Raw genomic sequence first — 20,682 nt, 5'->3', positions numbered from 1 at the left:
CACACACAATATGATACATTTCAATACGATCAAAAACTGGGGATAGTTTTAAATCCATCAATCTTGCTCTTAAACAGGTTCTAACATATTGATTGACAATTCTTTAGCCAAACACAACTCTGTATTTGGATCCGCCTATCAAAAACTGGCCCTTTGATTGGATTGAGCAAATGTCACTCAAGCCGTTCCTCCCTTCCTTTCCACAGCTCCAACCAATGAGGAAAAGTTTTCATAGGTGGAGCGAGCAACAAGTCACGCAGTTGAGTAGGGCAAGGAATAGGGGGCCGATAGTAAAAAAGTATATATTGGTAGCAATATCAACAAAAACAAAAAATACAGGGACTGTTTCATCAACCAACATTAAACCAAGGGATCCTTCCTTATCTTCGCGAAGAAAGTAATTTCTGTCGCCCTTTCAGGTATTACCACATTTTTAAAAAAAAACTGGGATGGACGAGGTGCGGCCTATCAACGGACCAGCAGCAGCCCCTGGGCTGGCGTCAATCTTCCCCCCGGGTCTGCAGGCAATCTACGGGGAATGCAGGCGCCTCTACCCCGACCAGGCCAACCCCTTACAAGTTACAGCCATTGTCAAATACTGGTGAGGAGATGGCTAACGACGTCTTATTGTGGAGACATTTCTTTACAACAACGTCGGATTCCTCGAAAGCTAGCTAGGCTAACGTGGATTGCAATGTTGTTAGTTACGTTAGCTAACAATATATGTTGAAAACGCTACGGTTAGTTACCTAGCTTGCTAGCCAGAGGGAACGTATGATTTGATGTGATTGCCCTTTATTGTCGACGAAATGACCAGTGAGGAATGGGGCTGGAGAAATGTAACGTTAACCACTAAATGCCTACAGAGTATGTAAACAAACAATGGTGTGTAAATTGCCTCATATTTTGGGTTGTGTGATAGTTGTCCTAAGCTTATCAGACATTAAATTAAATAATCAATGGTTATATAATTATTTAAGATGGGAGTAAATATTGCAGATCGCACTTATCAGTAGTGTGTCTCTACAGGTTAGGGGGTCCTGATCCATTGGACTACATCAGTATGTACCGTAACGTGGGCTGTGCAGCGCAGGATGTACAGGAGCACTGGCACTACATCAGCTTCGGACTCAGTGACCTGTATGGAGACAACAGAGTACATGAGTAAGTATGGTACTTCGGGTTAAAGCTCCATCAGACCAGGTTACTAAGAACACACACACATGGTTTGTGCAGCTGTTGTTAACTCATTTTCACTCCTTTTTATCATCCTGCAGAATCAACATTGAGACACTAACACACTCTCCACTTGTATTTTTCTTGTTCCTCTGAAGCAGTTATGTCATGCCAACAGCTTTCACCCCCGTTTGTAGTGTTCTTGATTAGACTTGCCAGCGCTGAACATATTCATTTACACAACTTTCCCCAGGTCTAGAATGACCTCAGGAAAGTGGTGTAATTTAAATAAAACCAGAGAGGAAGAGGCTAACTTTAGACTACTTTGGTGAATTTGCGAGGCATACAAGATGAGATACATATTACCAAGACATATGCGTACCACGGTTCTTTCTGCCTGCCCCCTCCTCTTTCTCTCTTGTGCTGGCAGCATCACATTAGTGGAAACCAAGACCGTCTCTGGGGCCTGGTTTTCGGGGACAATTTAGTTAACCTTCACCTAATTCTCCTTACCTGCCACGTTAATTCTCCTACCCTGCTGCGTAAGTTCTCCTAACCTGCTACAAAAAGGCAATTCTGCAACTCAAAACTGGAAGACCTGTCCTCAGAATAGTCTTGGTTTCCAGTAATGCAATACAGCCTCACGCTGGCCCACCTGCTTTCTCTCGCTAATGATGCCGAGTTTGTGTTCAGTCTTCGGTCTATTGTGTTTAGAATTTCCTAGCCTATTCATTGATGATAGGCCCTGCTTTACTGAAGTTGCAAGACATTAAAAGCCAAGAAATTCCAATCAAATCTAATTTGCATAATACATAACGAAGAAATCTGTGTAAGATAGAGATATCTTTTTTTTTTGTTGCATGGGCTGTGTCTCAATCCAAAGAAACTCAGCATAAAAAAGAAATGTCCCCTTTTCAGGACCCTGTCTTTCAAAGATAATTAGTAAAAATCCAAATAACTTCACAGATCTTTATTGTAAAGGGTTTAAACACTGTTTCCCATGCTTGTTCAATGAACCATAAACAATTAATGAACATGCACCTGTGGAACGGTCGTTCAGACATTAACAGCTTACAGACGGTAGGCAATTAAAGTCACAGTTATGAAAACTTAGGACATTAAAGAGGTCTTTCTACTGACTCTGAAAAACACCAAAAGAAAGATTCCCAGGGTCCCTGCTCATCTGCTTGAACATGCCTTTGGCATGCTGCAATGAGGCATGAGGACTGCAGATGTGACCAGGGCAATAAATTGCAATGTCCGTACTGTGAGACGCCTAAGACAGCGCTACAGGGAGACAGGACATCGTCTGATCGTCCTTGCAGTGGCAGACCACGTGTAGCAACACCTGCACAGGATCGGTACATCTAAACCTCACACCTGTGGGACAGGTACAGGATGGCAACAACAACTTCCCAAGTTACACCAGGAATGCACAATCCCTCCATCAGTGCTCAGACTGTCCGCAATAGGCTGAGAGAGGCTGGACTGTGGGCTTGTAGGCCTGTTGTAAGGCAGGTCTTCACCAGACATCACCGGAAACAATGTTGCCTATGGGCACAAACCCACCGTCGCTGGACCAGACAGGACTGGCAAAAAGTGCTCTTCGCTGATGAGTCGCGGTTTTGTCTCACCAGGGGTGATGGTCGGATTTATGTTTACCATCGACGAAATGAACGTTTACACCGAGGCCTGTACTCTGGAGCGGGATCGATTTGGAGGTGGAGGGTCCGTCATGGTCTGGGACGGTGTGTCACAGCATCATCGGACTGAACTTGTTGTCATTGCAGGCAATCTCAACGCTGTGCGTTACGGGAAGACCTCCTCCTCATGTGGTACCCTTCCTGCAGGCTCATCCTAACATGACCCTCCAGCATGACAATGCCACCAGCCATACTGCTCGTTCTGTGTGTGATTTCCTGCAAGACAGGAATGTCAGTGTTCTGCCATGGCCATCGAAGAGCCCGGATCTCAGAGGGTGAGGGCTATGGCCATTCCCCCCAGAAATGTCCGGGAACTTGCAGGTGCCTTTGTGGAAGAGGGAGGTAACATCTCACAGCAAGAACTGGCAAATCTGATGCAGTCCATGAGGAGGAGATGCACTGCATTACTTATTGCAGCTGGTGGCCACACCAGATACTGACTGTTACTTTTGATTTGGTCCCCTTTGTTCAGGGACACATTATTCCATTTCTGTTAGGCACGTGTCTGTGGAACTTGTTCAGTTTATGTCTCAATTGTTGAATCTTGTTATGTTCATACAAATAGTTACACAATTGTTAAGTTTGCTGAAAATAAACGCAGTTGACAGTGAGAGGACGGCTCTTTTTTTGCCGCATTTCTAAGTTCTCATAAAGTTCTCATAACAAATGACCTTTTTATAGAGAGTAGTGAGACAGACAGTTGTGAGTCAGGCTGCAATGAAGGAGGCAAAGGACATGCACAGAGAAGCATTGAAGCAAGCAGAGAGACGAGGTTAGTGGTGCGGTGGTACCCAAACTTGAGGCCCCGGAGAGTATCTTTCATCTTATCAAACACATTAGTAACTTGTTTCTCTTCAAATGGTTATAGAATACGATATTTTAAAGTCAACTAAGGGCCTGTTACACTTCCATGTCATTGTTTTGGGACAGCCTGTGGGACCTAACATTTTGTGCAATATAAAGACAATTTATATATAAAGACTTTAATATTATTATAATGTACATTGAACAAAAATATAAACGCAACATGCAACAATTTCAAAGATTTTACTGAGTTGCAGTTCATATAACTGATATCACTCATGTATGTAGTAAATAAGTAGTGAAACAAAACACGTATGATTGAGTAGATGAATCCCTTCTGATGGCGACTAGAAACAATTGCATAATAGGAACTATACATATTGATGGTCCTTGAAAATAAATATTAGTGCTTGAAAAAGTCCTACGAACCCTGTAAAATGCACATGACTAGAGTTGATGTGCAAGGAATCAATTATTTTGGAGTAGACTCTTAACGTAGTGGTGAACAGTTGGAAAAAATGACAGAGGAAGGCAAATACTTTGAGGAGTTAAATGACAAGGAAATGCAAACTTTGCGCGGTGGAATTGATGTACAGTAATGGTAGTACAGGTGCAATGCTTAACTATTTGGAAGAGACCCAAACCATTGCTGGCAGCAGCACAGCTGCATTGTAAATTCATGTGTAATGTTATGAATATTCTTATAGTTTAAACGCTAAGAACTTTTTTTCATTTGTCATATCCCTAGTGGAGTAATGGAGTTAAGCTAAAGGGAAGGCTAATCCTTATTGGGTTTGTGTTGTCATGGGTTGTGTGGACTCGTGGTCAAATAACACTTGAATTAAGTGTGTGTATTCCATATGTGTATTGTCAGGTTTACAGGTCAGGAAGGCCCCAGTGGCTTTGGCTTTGAGCTGACGTTCAGGCTGAAGAGAGAGGTGGGAGAGACCGCACCCCCTACCTGGCCGGCTGAACTCATGCAGGGCCTGGCCCGCTACGTCTTCCAATCAGGTAAGAACCCAGGCTCTGTGTGTGTGTGTGTGTGTGTGTGTGTGTGTGTGTCTAGTGTAGAAGGAATTTAGTTATTAGAGTAAGGTTAGGAGATGGTAGTTATCTACCAATTATAAGCCAGGAGCTCGGACCGTTTTGTTACTCTCCACCACACATGGCACAGAGGGCTCCGCTACCTCCATATTGAGATTTTGCATGTGCATGTCAATATTTGTAACCTTATGTCACTCTACGTCAGTGACGTTTCGGCTAAGGAGAGCACTCCAGCTTCAAATTGGTTCTTTCAACTCCTTGCTTCTCCACCGCAACTTCCTCATGTAGCCTGTAAAAGAGAATGTGTTCTCAGTCAGCTTACCTGGTAGAATAACAGCTAAATAGAAGTAAATGCCGGGGACAAGTGACCGGGTGACCTTTAATGCAGGCAAACTTAAATCCGTTTTACCTCATTTCTATCAGCATGTCACGTGCAACCAGAGGGGGAAAAAACTCTAGACCACCTTTACTCCACACACAGAGATGCATACAAAGCTCTCTCCCGTCCTCCATTTGGCAAATCTAAACATAATTATATCCTGATTCCTGCTTACAAGCAAAACTAAAGCAGGAAGTACCTGTGACTCGCTCTACAGAAGTGGTCAGATGACATGGATGCTACGCTACAGGACTGTTTTGCTAGTACAGACTGGAATATGTTTCGTTATTCATCCAACGACATTGAGGAGTATACCACCTCAGTCATCGGCTTCATCAATAAGTGCATTGACGATGTCGTCCCCACAGTACATACCCCAACTCAGACGAACCATCAAACAGGCAAAACGTCAATACAGGATTAAGATTGAATCCTACTACAACGGCTCTGACGCTCGTCGGATGTGGCAGAGCTTGAAAACTATTACGGTCTAGAAAGGGAAACCCAGCCGCGAGCTGCCCAGTGACGTGAGCCTACCAGACGAGCTAAACGCCTTTTATGCTCGCTTCGAGGCAAGCAACACTGAAGCATGCATGAGAGCGCCAGCTGTTCCGGATGAATGATAACGCTCTCGGTAGCCGATATGAGCAAGACCTTAAAACAGGTCAACATTCACAAAGCTGCGGGGCCAGACGGAATACCAGAACGTGTACTCAAAGCTGGTCGGTATGTGTAGGTAATCCTTTTTAACACAGCTTTTTTTGAAAGATATCATGTAGTACAAATGCATAAGGGTTGCTCTCCACTTTCAGGAGGACCGAGTTTTGAAATCAGTGGAATTAGAGTATGAGAGCTAATTCTGGTGTTTGATTGTCGAAAAGGAAGCATAGAAGGCTGTTTGAAACACTTTTCGCTCTAAGGTCAACCATAGCATCCGTGATAGAGAGGGAGGAGTGTCCTTCCATGTTTACGGGTAAGATAGTCTAGCTAACTACATTTTCAGATATTACACATTTCAAATTTAGTCAAAGTCGTTTACAAGTTTGTGTACTGTTAGCTAGCTAGCTAACATTAGCTTGCTAGCTAATTATGTGTATGATCTGTGTAGTAATATTATTCGTATCAGAGCCATTTGCACTGCTAGTTATAGCCTAATGTTAGCTAGCTAACATTGAACCTTGTTGGTTAGCTACCTGCAGATTCATGCAGGGTAGTAACGTTATGAGTTGGGATTATCAATTTTTTTTTTATTTAGCATTTCTTACATCAGCTGATATCTCAAAGTGCTGTACAGAAACCCAGCCTAAAACCTCAAACAGCAAGCAATGCAGGTGTAGAAGCACGGTGGCTAGAAAAAACTCCCTAGAAAGGCCAAAACCTAGGAAGAAACCTAGAGAGGAACCAGGCTATGAGGGGTGGCCAGTCCTCTTCTGGCTGTGCCGGGTGGAGATTATAACAGAACATGGCCAAGATGTTCAAATGTTCATAAATGACCAGCATGGTCAAATAATAATAATCAAAGTAGTTGTCGAGGGTGCAACAGGTCAGCACCTCAGGAGAAATGTCAGTTGGCTTTTCATAGCCTATCATTGAGAGTATCTCTACCGCTCCTGCTGTTTCTAGAGAGTTGAAAACAGCAGGTCTGGGACAGGTAGCACATCTGGTGAACAGGTCAGGGTTCCATAGCCGCAGGCAGAACAGTTGAAACTGGAGCAACAGCACGGCCAGGTGGACTGGGGACAGCAAGGAGTCATCATGCCAGGTAGTCCTGAGGCATGGTCCTCCGAGAGAGAATTAGAGAGAGCATACTTAAATTCACACAGGACACTGGATAAGACAGGAGAAATACTCCAGATATAACAGACTGACCCTAGCCCCCGACACACAAACTACTGCAGCATAAATACTGTGCTGCTGGCATGGTTCATTAGTTAGCGAGCTAGCTAAATATCTAGACAAAGGACTCCTCTATGCAAGTAACCATTTCAATAGAATGTTCATGATGTCACTGCAACAACTGTCGTTAGACGTAGCCTGAGTGAATTTACCAGCTATCCACTCCGATTTCAGAGCACTGAGCGTGGCAAAGTGCAGAATAACTTTAGAATTTATGAACGTTCAACACCCATTGAATATGGCCAGTGTCAGTAAAAGTTGGCAAACAAAGTATAATTAAATTGTTGCCAGCAGCACAGTTGCAGTCACCAACACTCTGGATAACATGAAGACAGCCTAACCAGCTCTGCTAGTGCGAGTAAAATGGTCAGAGTGAGCTGTTCTGGCAGCAGCTAGCAAGCTAGCCAACTTTAGCCAGTTAGCTTGGGTGCTTGACTACTGCTGTTAGGTCTGAACGCTCCGAGAGTGAAGCGCTCTGAATTTACGAACGGACAATCTGACAACGCTCTTAGTTTTCGAACGCCCAGAGCACACTCTGGCGCTCCAAATTAAATTTACGAACACACCCGTAGTATAAGCCAGCCTTTAGTCTTGAAACCTTTGGTTGTTTAGTAAATGGCCTCACATGTAAATACTTAGATGGGTGGGGCTAAAGCTTAAGAGGGTGTGAACGATACTCAATGGGTGTAGACAAAGAAGAGCTCTCCAGTAAGTGTACCAAAACATTCAAGGGCCATTTTCTGGAAAGTGGGGTTACAAGTTTATCAACTTAAAAATCAGAATAACTTTCCCATTGTTCCTCAAATGTAGTGTATGATATACCATGTCCTAGCTCTGAGTCTCTACTTTTATCCAATGTAAAATAAAAAATAAAAAACACAATTTTAAAATGTTGTACATAAGATCAAGCCGGTCAGTCACAAATCTGGAAAAAGTAAAGGGGTCTGAACGCTCTGCACTGTATACATACACTCCCTTTTTCCTCGCTTTTTCTCCTATCATTCTTACCATCACTCTTCTTTCAGTCTGATGGTCTTTTCTCATTTGCTGTTTGACTGGTGATGAGAACTGTAACGTATTTTCCAATATATTACAGAGTGGTCTTTCACATCCATGTCTCTCCTCTTTCCTGTAGAAAACACATTTTGCAGTGGAGACCACATATCGTGGCACAGTCCCCTGGACAACAGTGAGTCTCGTATCCAACACATGCTGCTCACTGAGGACCCCCAGATATCGCCGGTCCACACACCCTTCGGCCTGGTCAACTTCTTGCAGGTGAGCTAATCTAGCCCCAGAGAGAGTTGAAGGGGTAGGCTCTCCGGCCTACCCCTTCAACTCCCTCCGTTGAGTCTATAATAGCATTCTGTGTGTCTTTTTTCTTTTTTTTCGGTGTGTTAACTCTCTCTCCTTTCTATAGATTGTGGGTGTGTGTACAGAAGAGTTGCAGGCGGCCCAACAGTGGAACGGCCAGGGAATACTGGACCTTCTCCGAGGGGTCCATGTGTGAGTTTGAAATATGAGATACCTCCCTGCCAGCCGACCAGTCTTATTTCACATTAACCCAGTGTGACCGAGTCGATGATTCTCTTTTCTCCTCTATGCTGTCTGTGTTCAGTGCTGGAGGACCCTGGTTGATAACTGACATGAGGAGAGGAGAGACCATGTTTGACATCGACCCGCATTTACAAGTAAGGCTTTGATTAGTTACTTTGTGTATAAATTCAAATTGTATTTTCATTCTAACAGTGCCACCTGCTGGTTCAGTCCACACAATGTGTTTGAGTGTACGTTAATGTGTGTGTGGGCTAGTGTTAATGTTTGCGTGTGCGTTTGCTCATCCTAAGCAGGAGCGTGTGGACCAGGGTATAGAGACAGAGGGATCCAACCTGAGTGGCGTGAGCGCAAAGTGTGTGTGGGACGACCTCAGCCGGCCGTCCGAGGATGAAGAGGACAGCCGCTCCATCTGTATAGGATCTCAGCCACGAAGACTGTCGGAGAAAGGTAACATAACACTTCTAACTTATATCCCTAGACAATTCTAATGGGCTGTGTTCAATAGGCACCAAAAAAAATAATATTTTTTGAAACAGGGAGGGACTATCTGGACTTGTCCAACAAGAACGGCTTATATTTGTTTTCTGTTGCAGAACTATATACATGCTTACATGCATACATACATACATTTGAAGTCTGAAGTTTACATACACCTTAGCTAAATACATTTAAACTCAGTTTTTCACAATTCCTGACATTTAGTCCTAGTAAAAATTCCCTTTCTTAGGTCAGTTAGGATCACCACTTTATTTAAAGAATGTGAAATGTCAGAATTATTTATTTCAGCTTTTATTTCTTTCATCACATTCCCAGTGGGTCAGAAGTTTGCATACACTCAATTAGTATTTGGTAGCATTGCCTTTAAATTGTTTAACTTGGGTCAAACGTTTTGGGTAGCCTTTCACAAGCGTCCCACAATAAGTTGGGTGAATTTTGGCCCATTCCTCCTGACAGAGCTGGTGTAACTGAGTCAGGTTTGTAGGCCTCCTTGCTCGCACACGCTTTTTCAGTTCTGCCCACAAATTTTCTATGGGATTGAGGTCTGGGCTTTGTGATGGCCACTCTAATACCTTGACTTTGTTGTCCTTAAGCTCTCTAGGGTATGTGGGACGATAGCGTCCCATCTGGCCAACATCCAGTGAGATTGCAAATTCAAATACAGAAATACTAATTTTAAAAATTCAGAAAAGATACAACTATTTTACATAGGTTTAAAGATTAGCTTCTTGTGAATCCAACCACTGTGTCGGATTTAAAAAATGCTTTATGGCGAAAGCATACCTTACAATTATTTGAGAACATAGCCCAGCAGACAAATCATTACAAACAGTAACCAGCCAAGTAGAATAGTTACACAAGTCAGAAATAGAGATAAAATGAATCACTTACCTTTGATGATCTTCATATGGTTGCACACAGAAGACATTCATTTATTCAATAAATGTTCCTTTTGTTCTATAAAGTCTCTCTTTATATCCGAAAATCTCAGTTTTGTTTGCGCATTTCCTTCAGTAATCCACAGGCTCAAACGCAGTCACAACAGGTAGACAAACAATCCAAATTGTATCTGTAAAGTTTGTAGAAACATTTCAAACTATGTTTATATTCAATCCTCGGGTTGTTTTTAGCCTAAATAATCAATAGTATTTCAACCGGACAATAACGTTGTCAATATAAAAGGTAAACTAGAAAGGCATTCTCTCGGTCGCACGCATGAAAAAGCTCTGTGACACGGCAGGGTCCACTCATTCAGACTGCTCTTACGCCCTCATTTTTCAGAATACAAGCCTGGAACAATTTCTAAAGACTGTTGACATCTAGTGGAAGGCATAGGAACTGCAATTTGAGTCCTAAGTCAATGGATACTGTAATGGCATTGAATAGAAAACTACAACAACAAATAATCCTACTTCCTGAATGGAGCAGTGGCTTCTTCCTTGCTGAGCGGCCTTTCAGGTTATGTCGATATAGGACTTGTTTTACGGTGGATATAGATACTTTTCTACCTGTTTCCTCCAGCATGTGTGGAGATGTGTGGAGGTCTACAATTGTTTTTTCTGGGGTCTTGGCTGGTTTCTTTTGATTTTCCCATGATGTCAAGCAAAGAGACACTGAGTTTGAAGATAGGCCTTGAAATACATCCACAGGTACACCTCCAATTGACTCAAATGATGTCAATTAGCCTATCAGAAGTTTCTAAAGCCATGACACAATTTTCTGGAATTTTCCAAGCTGTTTAAAGGCACAGTCAATTTAGTGTATGTAAACTTCTGACCCACTGGAATTGTGGCACAGTGAATTATAAGTGAAAAAATCTGTCTGTTAACGAAGACATTTGTGGAGTGGTTGAAAAACAAGTTTTATCAACTCCAACCTAAGTGTATGTAAACTTCCGACTTCAACTGAACATACAGTGCCAGTCAAACGTTTGGACACACCTACTCAATCAATGGTTTTTCTTCAGTTTTACTATTTTCTACATTGTAGAATAATAGTGAGAAATCAAAACTATGAAATGATACATATGGAAACATGTAGTAACCAAAAAAGTATTAAACATGTCAAAATATATTTGAAGTAGCCACCCTTTTCCATGATGACAGCTTTTCACACACCTATTCAGACCATTTGCTATTAGACTCAATTGAGCTCGGGTGCATCCTGTTTCTATTGATAATCATTGACTTTTTACTATTTTCTACATTGTAGAATAAAAGTGAAGACATCAAAACTATGAAATAACACATGTAATCATGTAGTAATCAAAAAAGTGTTAAACAAATCAAAATATATTTTATATTTTTGATTCTTCAAAGTAGCCACCCTTTGCCTTGATGACAGCTTTGCACACTCTTGACATTATCTCAACCAGCTTCACCTGGAATGCTTTTCCAACAGTCTTGAAGGATTTCCAACATATGCTGAGCACTTGTTGGCTGCTTTTCCTTCACTCTGCAGTCCAACTCATCCCAAACCATCTCAATTGGGTTGAGGTCAGGTGATTGTAGAGGCTAGGTCATCTGATGCAGCACTCCATCGCTCTCCTTGGTCAAATAGCCCTTACACATCCTGGAGGTGTGAAAGTCCCATTAAGCGCAAACCAGATAGGATGTCATATCACTGCAGAATGCTGTGGTAGCTATGCTGGTTAAGTATGCTTTAAATTCTAAATAAATCACTGACAGTGTCACCAGCAAAGATCCCCCACACCATCACTCCTCCATGCTTCACGGTGGGAACCACACATGCAAAGATCCACCTTTCACCTACTCTGCGTCTCACAAAGACACGGCGGTTGGAACCAAATATCTAAAATTTGCACTCATCAGACCAAAGGACAGATTTCCACCAGTCTAATGTCCATTGCTTGTGTTTCCTGGCCCAAGCAAGTCTCGTCTTCTTTTTATTGGTGTCCTATAGTAGTGTTTTTTTTGCAGCAAATCTATTGGGCGCTACCCAGATAAGTGTAAGCAATATTGTTATTTAAGTCCTTATGGAGTGATTTTGTGTCCTAATGTTACTGTATGTCCAAAAACAAACCCAATGGTTTGTCCACTGCAGATACAGAGCAGATCAGAGAAGCCCTGAGGAAAGGACTGGAGTTCAACACCAAAGCAGCACTACCCCCTATCAACTCACAGAAACAAGGACATGACAGGCCTCAGTGAGTACATACCCACACAGTGCAGCTGCTGTTCACTCACTTTCCCACTCTAAATGTTCATTCTCAGTCAGCATTGAGGCACATACACTCCACTCTTGTTTTTCTCTTTCCTCTCAAGTGGTGATGTCAGAGTAGACTATACACATGCATGCACCTCCCCTTAACCCAGCCAGAGACCACGCCATGAGACCCAAGTGTGTACACAGTATTGGGACATTGAACAACACATGATAGGTGTGTGAAATTGTATGTGGTAGAATTCTCCCCCTGGTTTCTCCGTAGACAAACAATGGCCATTTGCAGCGCCAGCAGTATCACAGGTAAGAGAAAGACAAGATAAGTGCTTATGCACATGTCCAGTTCCATAGCAAACTCATTCACACACTTTATAGGGAGCTACACGCCACCATCGGACTTGTTTCCCCTGAACGTAAGGGGTCATTTAAATCTCTTTCTGACTCCCCTTCTTTCTCTAGAAGTCGTAAGGACAGTCTGGAGAGTGAGAGTTCGGCGGCCATCATTCCTCACGAGCTAGTTCGTACCAGACAACTGGAAAGTGTTCATCTGAAATTCAACCAGGAGTCAGGAACACTGCTGCCTCTCTGTCTCAGGTACACACACACACACACACACACACACACACACACACACTGGTGTTGGGGGTGAGCCTGGTTCTTCCCACATACATACAGATTACATTAAAACGATACCCGGGTCATCTGAGCCCTTTGTGTGTGAAAGCGGGAGAGATCGGGAGTGGCGTGTTAGAGCGATGGAGTGAGAGAGGGAGACGGAGGGTGAGAAGAAGCAGGCTCTCCAATCCGGCAGACTTCTTACATACAGTATGTATTCAGTGATGTTTAATGTGCTGGTCATCTTCTCTGCTTAGGGGTCGTTTGCTCCATGGTAGACACTTCACCTATAAGAGTATTAATGGAGACACTGCCATCACCTTCGTATCCACTGGAGTAGAGGGGGCCTTTGCTACTGAGGAACACCCGTATGCCGCACATGGACCCTGGCTACAGGTAAACACACACACTGGCTCCTGGTACACACACACTGCTTCAAGTGCATACTTGCTGCATGTACTTATGTTATCACATCTCCTCCTCAGATATTGCTGACTGAAGAGTTTGTTGAACAGATGCTTGGAGACCTATCGGAGCTCAACACTCGAGAGGAGGTGAGGGAAACACCTTTTACCATTCTTTACAGGGGTAATATAAAGAATGGAGTGGCTGCAGATCCGAGTTCTCTGGAACCCTCTTACCGACAGCTGACGGTACGAAGCTTCTGCGCATGTGTGGGATTCTCTACTTTATGCACACTCTGCTCTACTCGTTCGGCTACTCAGAGAACAGGCTGTGTGATGAGTTGAGAATGGTGTTCGTTTAATAAAGTTAGATCAAAGCTGAATCAATGTCGCCGAGATCAATGATAGTATTCCACACAAGAGAATATAATACCATATAACATTACTGTAAGACAAAAACACCACATTTTCTTAGGAGATTTATGGATTGTGCGAGGGGTTGCATTTTTCTTTAATGTGGCCAAAATTCAACTGTGCACGACTGTAGGCAAAATACAGTGCCTTCAGAAAGTATTCATACCCCTTGACTTATTCCACTTGACTTATTCCATTTTGTTGTTACAGCCTGGATTCTTTTTCCACCTATCTGCACACAATACACTACAATGACCCAGTGAAAACGTGTTTTTAGAAACTATAGCAAATGTATTGAAAATGAAATATCTAATTTACATAAATATTCAGTCAATACTTTGTAGAAGCACCTTTTGCAGTGATTACAGCTGTGAGTCTTTCTAGTAAGTCTCTAAGAATTTTCCACACCTGGATTCTGCAACATTTGCCCATTTTATTATTTTCAAAATTTTTGAAGCTCTGTCAAATTGGTTGTTGATCATAGCTAGAAAGACATTTTCAGGTCTTGCCATATATTTGGCCTCGTGTTTTAGGTTATTGTCCTGCTGAAAGGTAAATTGATCTCCTGGGGACGTGTGGAAAGCAGATTGAACAATGTTTTCCTCTAGGATTTTGTCTGCAATTAGCTCCATTCCGTTTCTTTTTTATCCTAAAAAACTCCCCAGTCCTTAACATGACACAACCACCACTATGCTTGAAAATATGGAATGTGGTACTCAGTAATGTGTTGTATTGGATTTGCGCCAAACATAACACTTATTGTTCAGGACAAAAGTCAATTTCTTTGCCACATTTTTTTGCATTATTACTTTAGTGCCTTGTTGCAAACAGGATGCCTGTTTTAGAATATTTGTATTCTGTACAGGCTTCCTTCTTTTCACTCTGTCAATTAGGTTAGTATTGTGGAGTAACTACAATGTTGTTGATCCATCCTCAATTTTCTCCTATCGCAGTCAATAAAATGTTTTAAAGTCACCATTGGCCTCATGGTGAAATCCCTGGGCGGTTTCCTTCCTCTCAGGCAACTGAGTTAGGAAGTACGCCTTTACCTTTGTAGTCACTGGGTGTAATGATATACCATCCAAAGTGTAATTAACACGATTAATTACACTTTGGTGTAATTAACACCAGCACCAAGGGATATTCATTTTTTTTTACCCATCTATATATTGTGTTTAGGCCAGTGATGACAAAAAAATATATATTTAATCCATTTTAAATTTAGGCTGTAACACAACAAAATATTGAAAAACTCAAGGGTTGTGAATACTTTCTGAAGGCACTGTATGTGCTTTGATTGAAACAACACAGGTATTCTACAGTTTAACACCATCACTGTACATACAGTGCATTCGGAAAGTATTCAGACCCCTTGACTTTTTCCACATTTTGTTACGTTACCGCCTTCAAAAATTGCTTAAATTATACATTTTTCCTCATCAATCTACACACAATACCCCATAATGACAAAGTGAAAACAGGTTTTCAGACATTTTAGCAAATGTATTACAATTAAAAAACGACCTTATTTTACATAAGTATTCAGACCATTTGCTATTAGACTCAATTGAGCTAGGGTGCATCCTGTTTCTATTGATAATCCTTGACGTTTTACTATTTTCTACATTGTAGAATAAAAGTGAAGACATCAAAACTATGAAATAGCACATATGGAATTATGTAGTTACCAAAAAAGTGTTAAATATAAAATATATTTTGATTTGTTTTTGATTCATCAAAGTAGCCACCCTTTGCCTTGATGACAGCTTTACACACTCTTGGCAGTCTCTCAACCAGCTTCACCTGGAATGCTTATCCAACAGTCTTGAAGGAGTTTCCACATATGCTGAGCACTTGTTGGCTGTTTTTCCATCACTCTGTGGTCCAACTCACACCAAACCATCTCAATTGGGTTGAGGTCAGGTGATTGTGGATGCCAGGTCATCTGATGCAGCACTCCATCAATCTCCTTGGTCAAATAGCCCTTACAAAGACATGGCGGTTGGAACCAAACATCTCAAATTTGCACTCATCAGACCAAAGGACAGATTTCCACCTGTCTAATGTCCATTGCTTGTGTTTCTTGGCCCAATCAAGTCTCTTATTTTTATTGGTGGCCATCAGTAGTGGTTTCTTTGCAGCAAATTGACCATGAAGGCCTGATTCACTCAGTCTCCTCTGAACAGTTGATGTTGAGATGTGTCTGTTACTTGAACTATGAAGCATTTATTTAGGGCTGCAATTTCTGAGGCTGGTAACTCTAATGAACTTATCCTCTGCAGCAGATGTAACCCTGGGTCTTCCTTTCCTGTGGCGGTCCTCATGAGAGCCAGTTTCATCATAGCGCTTGATGGTTTTTGCGACTGCACTTGAAGAAACTTTCAAAGTTCTTGAAATTTCCCAGATTGACTTAAGGAAATAAATTCCACAAATGTAACTTTTAACAAAGCACACCTGTTAATTGAAATGCATTCCAGGTGACTACCTCATGAAGCTGTTTGAGAGAATGCCAAGTGTGCAAAGCTGTCATCAAGGCAAAGGGTGGCTACTTTGAAGAATCTCAAATATGAAATATATTTTGATTTGTTTTACACTTTTTGTGTTATTTCATAGTTTTGATGTCTTCACTATAATTCTAGTGTACAAAATAGTAAAAATAAAGAAAAACCCTGGAATGAGTAGGTGTGTCCAAACTTTTGACTGTTCTGTATTTGCAAACATTTCCAGGAACCTGTTTTTGCTTTGTCATTATGGGATATTGTGTTTAGATTGATGAGGGAAAATAACCTATTTAATACATTTTTTAATAAAGACTGTAACATAACTAAATGTTGAAAAAGTCAAGGTCCTGAATTCTTACCGAATGCACTATAATTCAAATCAACACTCAAATGCATATTTCCATGAAACTGATTGAGGTCAAAAGGTTGGTATACAGATGCTGCATGGACGTTTCACCGGTAAAACTTGAAGAATTATCACTCACGGGTGAGAAATGTGAAGGGCGGGAGACCATGAAAATGTGTGCATAAAGTATAGGTAAAGAAATGCATGCGCCGATGTAATTAGGATCTCTGGCTCTGGGGACGGCTTCCAGGGGGGACTACCTATGGATCTGCATCCTCGGCCTATTAAGTATTACGGTTGGGAAATTACAGACAAATTCCTAGATTTTTCAGAAATCCTGGTTTGAGGATTACAGTAATAAGCAGGCAAGGAAAAAACCCTGCAAAGTTTCCAGAATTGTAACTTTGTTTTGCCTCTGTCATTAAATGTTTTTCTCCTGTTTGATTCCTCTTTCCAGACCAAGTTACCAAAGGAATATAGCTGGCCAGAGAAGAAACTGAAGATCTCGGTCCTGCCTGACTCTGTGTTTGACAACCCTCTGCAGTGAGACTGGGATCCACTTCTCTTTTCAGAGTACTCTGGACCTCCTTACACAGTCAGTTCCCATGGATGGACCTATTCACCCAGCCTTTAAATGGGTCATGTTCATTAGGACAAATTGTAGCAAAGTGTTTTGCAGCAGAATATGAATACAAGTTGTTATTTTTTTTATTGGACAAGTTCAGATAGTAGCTCTGGTAACACACACGTTTCGGATATTTATCTCTCATTTTGTGCCTACTGAGCACAACCATGCTCTTTTCCAGGGGCTCTGGTCTGCCTTGTATACCCAGGGCGAGAGAGCCTGACCCAGCTACTGCAGGATGTCTTATCACATCTTCCTTTGACTGTAGACTGTTACTGCCTTCTCTGACCTACCCACCTTTTTCTACTGGGTTTTTCAAACCTTTAGAAACATCTGGAAATGTTCTGGAAACCTGTTTCTCCAAATAGCTGCCTTGTTAGATGAGACGTGGTTGCCATGCCTTGTGAATGGGTCAAATGTCTAGTTATAAAGAGACATCCACTAGACCCGATAAGTTTGTAACACAAGCAAAGATGCAGGGTCAGTTGATTTAGTTCAAACATATGTTTGTTTTTTTAGTGGAATTTTGTTTATTTCAATGTTTTCATGAATGTTGCTAATTTTAACTGGTGAGGTAAAAATAATGAAAAACTATACCAAATCTATTCATTTTAAAATGTTGATCATCTCTCCCTGCCATTATCATTCACCTGATGAGATCTTATTTTTATTTTGCCATATTTTGGCAAGGAAAGTTTGAAGACCCCTGCAAACTCTGTTAAAATCAATCAAACCACATAATCCTCTCATTCTATTCTGTGTCTCTCAAATCTTAGTTGTCCCTCTTTCCCCTTAATTTGATTTTTATATCAAGATTACCCTATTCTGTAACTTGCTCATGAAATGTATCTCCTAAAGCTCTACAATGACTTAACTACTATCAGTGGAAAGATTGTGTTTGTAAGAGTTTTTATAAGGGCTGAGAGAGAGTGAAATGTGGGAGAGCGTATCAGAGAACGTCCCATGTGGCCACACAAAGTTAATCAGTGAGAAAGTTAGACCAACAGTTACTGTCGTGTGTTTCTTGTCCTTTAATTGAATCAGAGTTGATCGAACTCACACTAATTTCTCCCATCTCTGTGTTTTGCTTTTGAAAGCCAATAGAACTTGTCAAACCCTTGGTCGATTCCACGTTTCTGATCAATACTTTATTGGAAACTCATTCTTTAGTTTTGATACCAAAGCCAAAACTTGTGATACTTTGTCCTTTATCGCTGTCACACTGCGTGTCCTCAACTGTTACGTTAATGTATTGTGTTCTCGTGGATTGACTCTCGCCGCCGTTTCAGTCCACCGAGGCTTTAATGTTTAGACTCCGTGTATCGTCTACACTCTCCACTGCCTATCGCTCCTGTGTTTTAATGTACATTAGTTTCGATCAAGGACCTCGGTCTTCATACACATACGGCATCCCAGATGTCTCTTAATGCCATGACTGCATTCCATAGCTAGGTAGTCCAGAACAGGAGCTAAGTAACTCTTCTCTTTCTACAGTGGCCTCCTGTTCGCCATATGTATTTTACTGTGTCTTTCTGGTTTTATTCCCGGGTGAAAATGTAAAAGAGCTTTTATTAGGGCATTTTTGAAAGGTAAGTTTTGTAGTACTGTTATTTTATGAGTGAATTAATTACTTAACTGCCTGTTTCTATGTAATCACAAGTGCATTAAACAAGTGTACATTCAAGTCAGTGTTTTTTGGTCTAATGGTTTATTGATGTACTAAAGTGTAAATAAATGAAAGACATGCTCCGGGAGCTTTGGTGACTACAAAGTATATATTTTTTTAAATATGAGTGAGAGCCAGCAAGATGCATCCACTGTAGAGCAATAACGTGGTGCACATATCTACACGTGATGAAGTATGCAATTTTCGGTAACTGCTTTATATGTTGTTGCCATATATTGAATATATAATTAGATATGTAGAAAGGTGTATTGAATATTTTGGTATTGTTTTGACATGGGAGATTCTCAATTGGGTAAAAGTTCATCCTCTTGTCGACGACTCCGTCCTCCTTTACTTCGTGACCGGGAAACCAATAAGTGGTCTAGGAGGGTGTCAATTGTGTGTCTGTCAAATCTAGTAGGTGAATGGAGGAGTGTCCTCCTCGCCTCTTCCCGCCGAGGAAGCACAAGAGAGTCCTTCGTGGAAGAGTTTTGTAATCCGCCACGCCCTTTGAATCAGCTCCTGTTTTGTCCGTGGAGAAAAGCATACATATATTTAAAATAAGTAGCATATAGTTTTTATCTATAAAATGTCTACCACAAATAGCTACATTTATGTTTACTACTTTACACGTTTATTATGGGATTCCACCCCTGTAAATGTCATTTGCATGATGACCCGCTAGTGAAGGAGAGTAATTTCATACAAGCGCATTTGTTTCTACATTTCCTCTCCTCGATTACCTTTGAACTTTTTCCAAAGGAGGATGGAGGAGTTGAGAAAAACCAATTTGAGAATCTACCAATGATTTCCTCTAGTATTCTCACCTTGAAGAGACACTGATACATGCATTCAGTGGTAGGCCTACTTAGGAACAAAGACTGAAGCAGAACGATAGCTTTCATATGATTCCACCCCCCTGGGTATCATAATGAGAATCTCGGATGAGTTGTCCCAGAGCCATATATTTGCTATGATATTTTGCGGATGAGTAGTTTTAAAGGGTAATTCCCAACCCCAATTTCAGGCTTTGCCCAACACCTTCAAAAAAAAAAATGTAATGGATTCATGTGAGAAGTTGTCGGTGGGGGTAAATGGCACAACAAATACCAGCTGTTTTACTGCGAGGTGGAGCAGGTTGCTGTATGTCAGTACTGGTGCTTCTCCTGTTGCTCCTCCAGTCACGGACACGCTGTCTGCGACGTGGAGGTCAGGCAAAACGACCTACGGGTAAGTCAGCAAGAGGTGGAATAAGTTGTGGTAAGCGGCAAGGAAGCAGGACTAGGCCTGTAGAAGTTGAAACTAACCATTGGTCAAGGGTCAGATACTGTATATCCTCCCCCTTATGGATAAGGTTATGATTAGGGATATAGTCTGATCCTAGAACTGTGTGGTTTGAGGCAAGCAGGCAGTCTACCTCAGTCTCTCCAGGTATAATTTTTTTGTTGTTTTTGCTCTGCACTTCAGCACTTTTGATTTGAAATGATACAACGACTGAGGTTAATGTGCAGACTGTCAATTTTAATTTGAGGGTATTTTCATCCATATCGGGGTGAACCGTTTAGAAATTAAACCACTTTTTGAACAGTCCCCCCATTTTAGGAGACCAAATGTATTGGGACAAATTCACTTACGTGTATTAAAGTAGTCAAAAGTGAAGTATTTGGACCCATATTCCTAGCAAGCAATGATTATTACATCATGCTTGTGACTCTTCAAACTTGTTGGATGCATTTTTTGTTTGTGTTTTAGATCATTTGTCATCAATAGAAATGAATGGTAAATAATGTATTGTGTAATTTTGGAGTCACTTTAATTGTAAATAAGAATATATGTTTCTTAACACTTACATTAATGTGGATGCTACCATG

At 41.4% G+C, this 20,682-nt stretch overlaps 1 protein-coding gene across 1 annotated transcript; it reads left to right on the top strand.

Moving 5' to 3' along the window:
* The first annotated feature begins 221 nt into the window (after nt 1–221).
* On the top strand, nt 222–18,916 carry LOC139409271 (suppressor of fused homolog). The gene is made up of 12 exons (XM_071154173.1): nt 222–601; nt 1,030–1,164; nt 4,558–4,694; nt 8,138–8,280; nt 8,423–8,508; nt 8,621–8,693; nt 8,850–9,006; nt 12,121–12,223; nt 12,700–12,834; nt 13,113–13,251; nt 13,341–13,409; nt 16,978–18,916. The coding sequence occupies exons 1-12, from the start codon at nt 450–452 to the stop codon at nt 17,065–17,067; spliced, it is 1,419 nt and encodes a 472-aa protein (XP_071010274.1). The 5' UTR covers nt 222–449; the 3' UTR covers nt 17,068–18,916.
* Nucleotides 18,917–20,682: the final 1,766 nt, after the last annotated feature.

Source organism: Oncorhynchus clarkii, chromosome 1 (assembly GCF_045791955.1).
Source record: "Oncorhynchus clarkii lewisi isolate Uvic-CL-2024 chromosome 1, UVic_Ocla_1.0, whole genome shotgun sequence".
Lineage (NCBI taxonomy): Eukaryota > Metazoa > Chordata > Actinopteri > Salmoniformes > Salmonidae > Oncorhynchus > Oncorhynchus clarkii.
This window is presented reverse-complemented; position numbering and strand designations above follow the sequence as displayed.

What these genes read in the sequence shown, in the direction of transcription:
- LOC139409271 (XM_071154173.1), top strand. Translation starts at nt 450, where the DNA reads ATGGACGAGGTGCGGCCTATCAACGGACCAGCAGCAGCCCCTGGGCTG. An exon ending in GGAGACAACAGAGTACATGA is followed by an intron (nt 1,165 to 4,557) that starts GTAAGTATGGTA and finishes GTGTATTGTCAG; the next exon opens with GTTTACAGGTCAGGAAGGCC. An exon ending in ACGAAGACTGTCGGAGAAAG is followed by an intron (nt 9,007 to 12,120) that starts GTAACATAACAC and finishes TGTCCACTGCAG; the next exon opens with ATACAGAGCAGATCAGAGAA.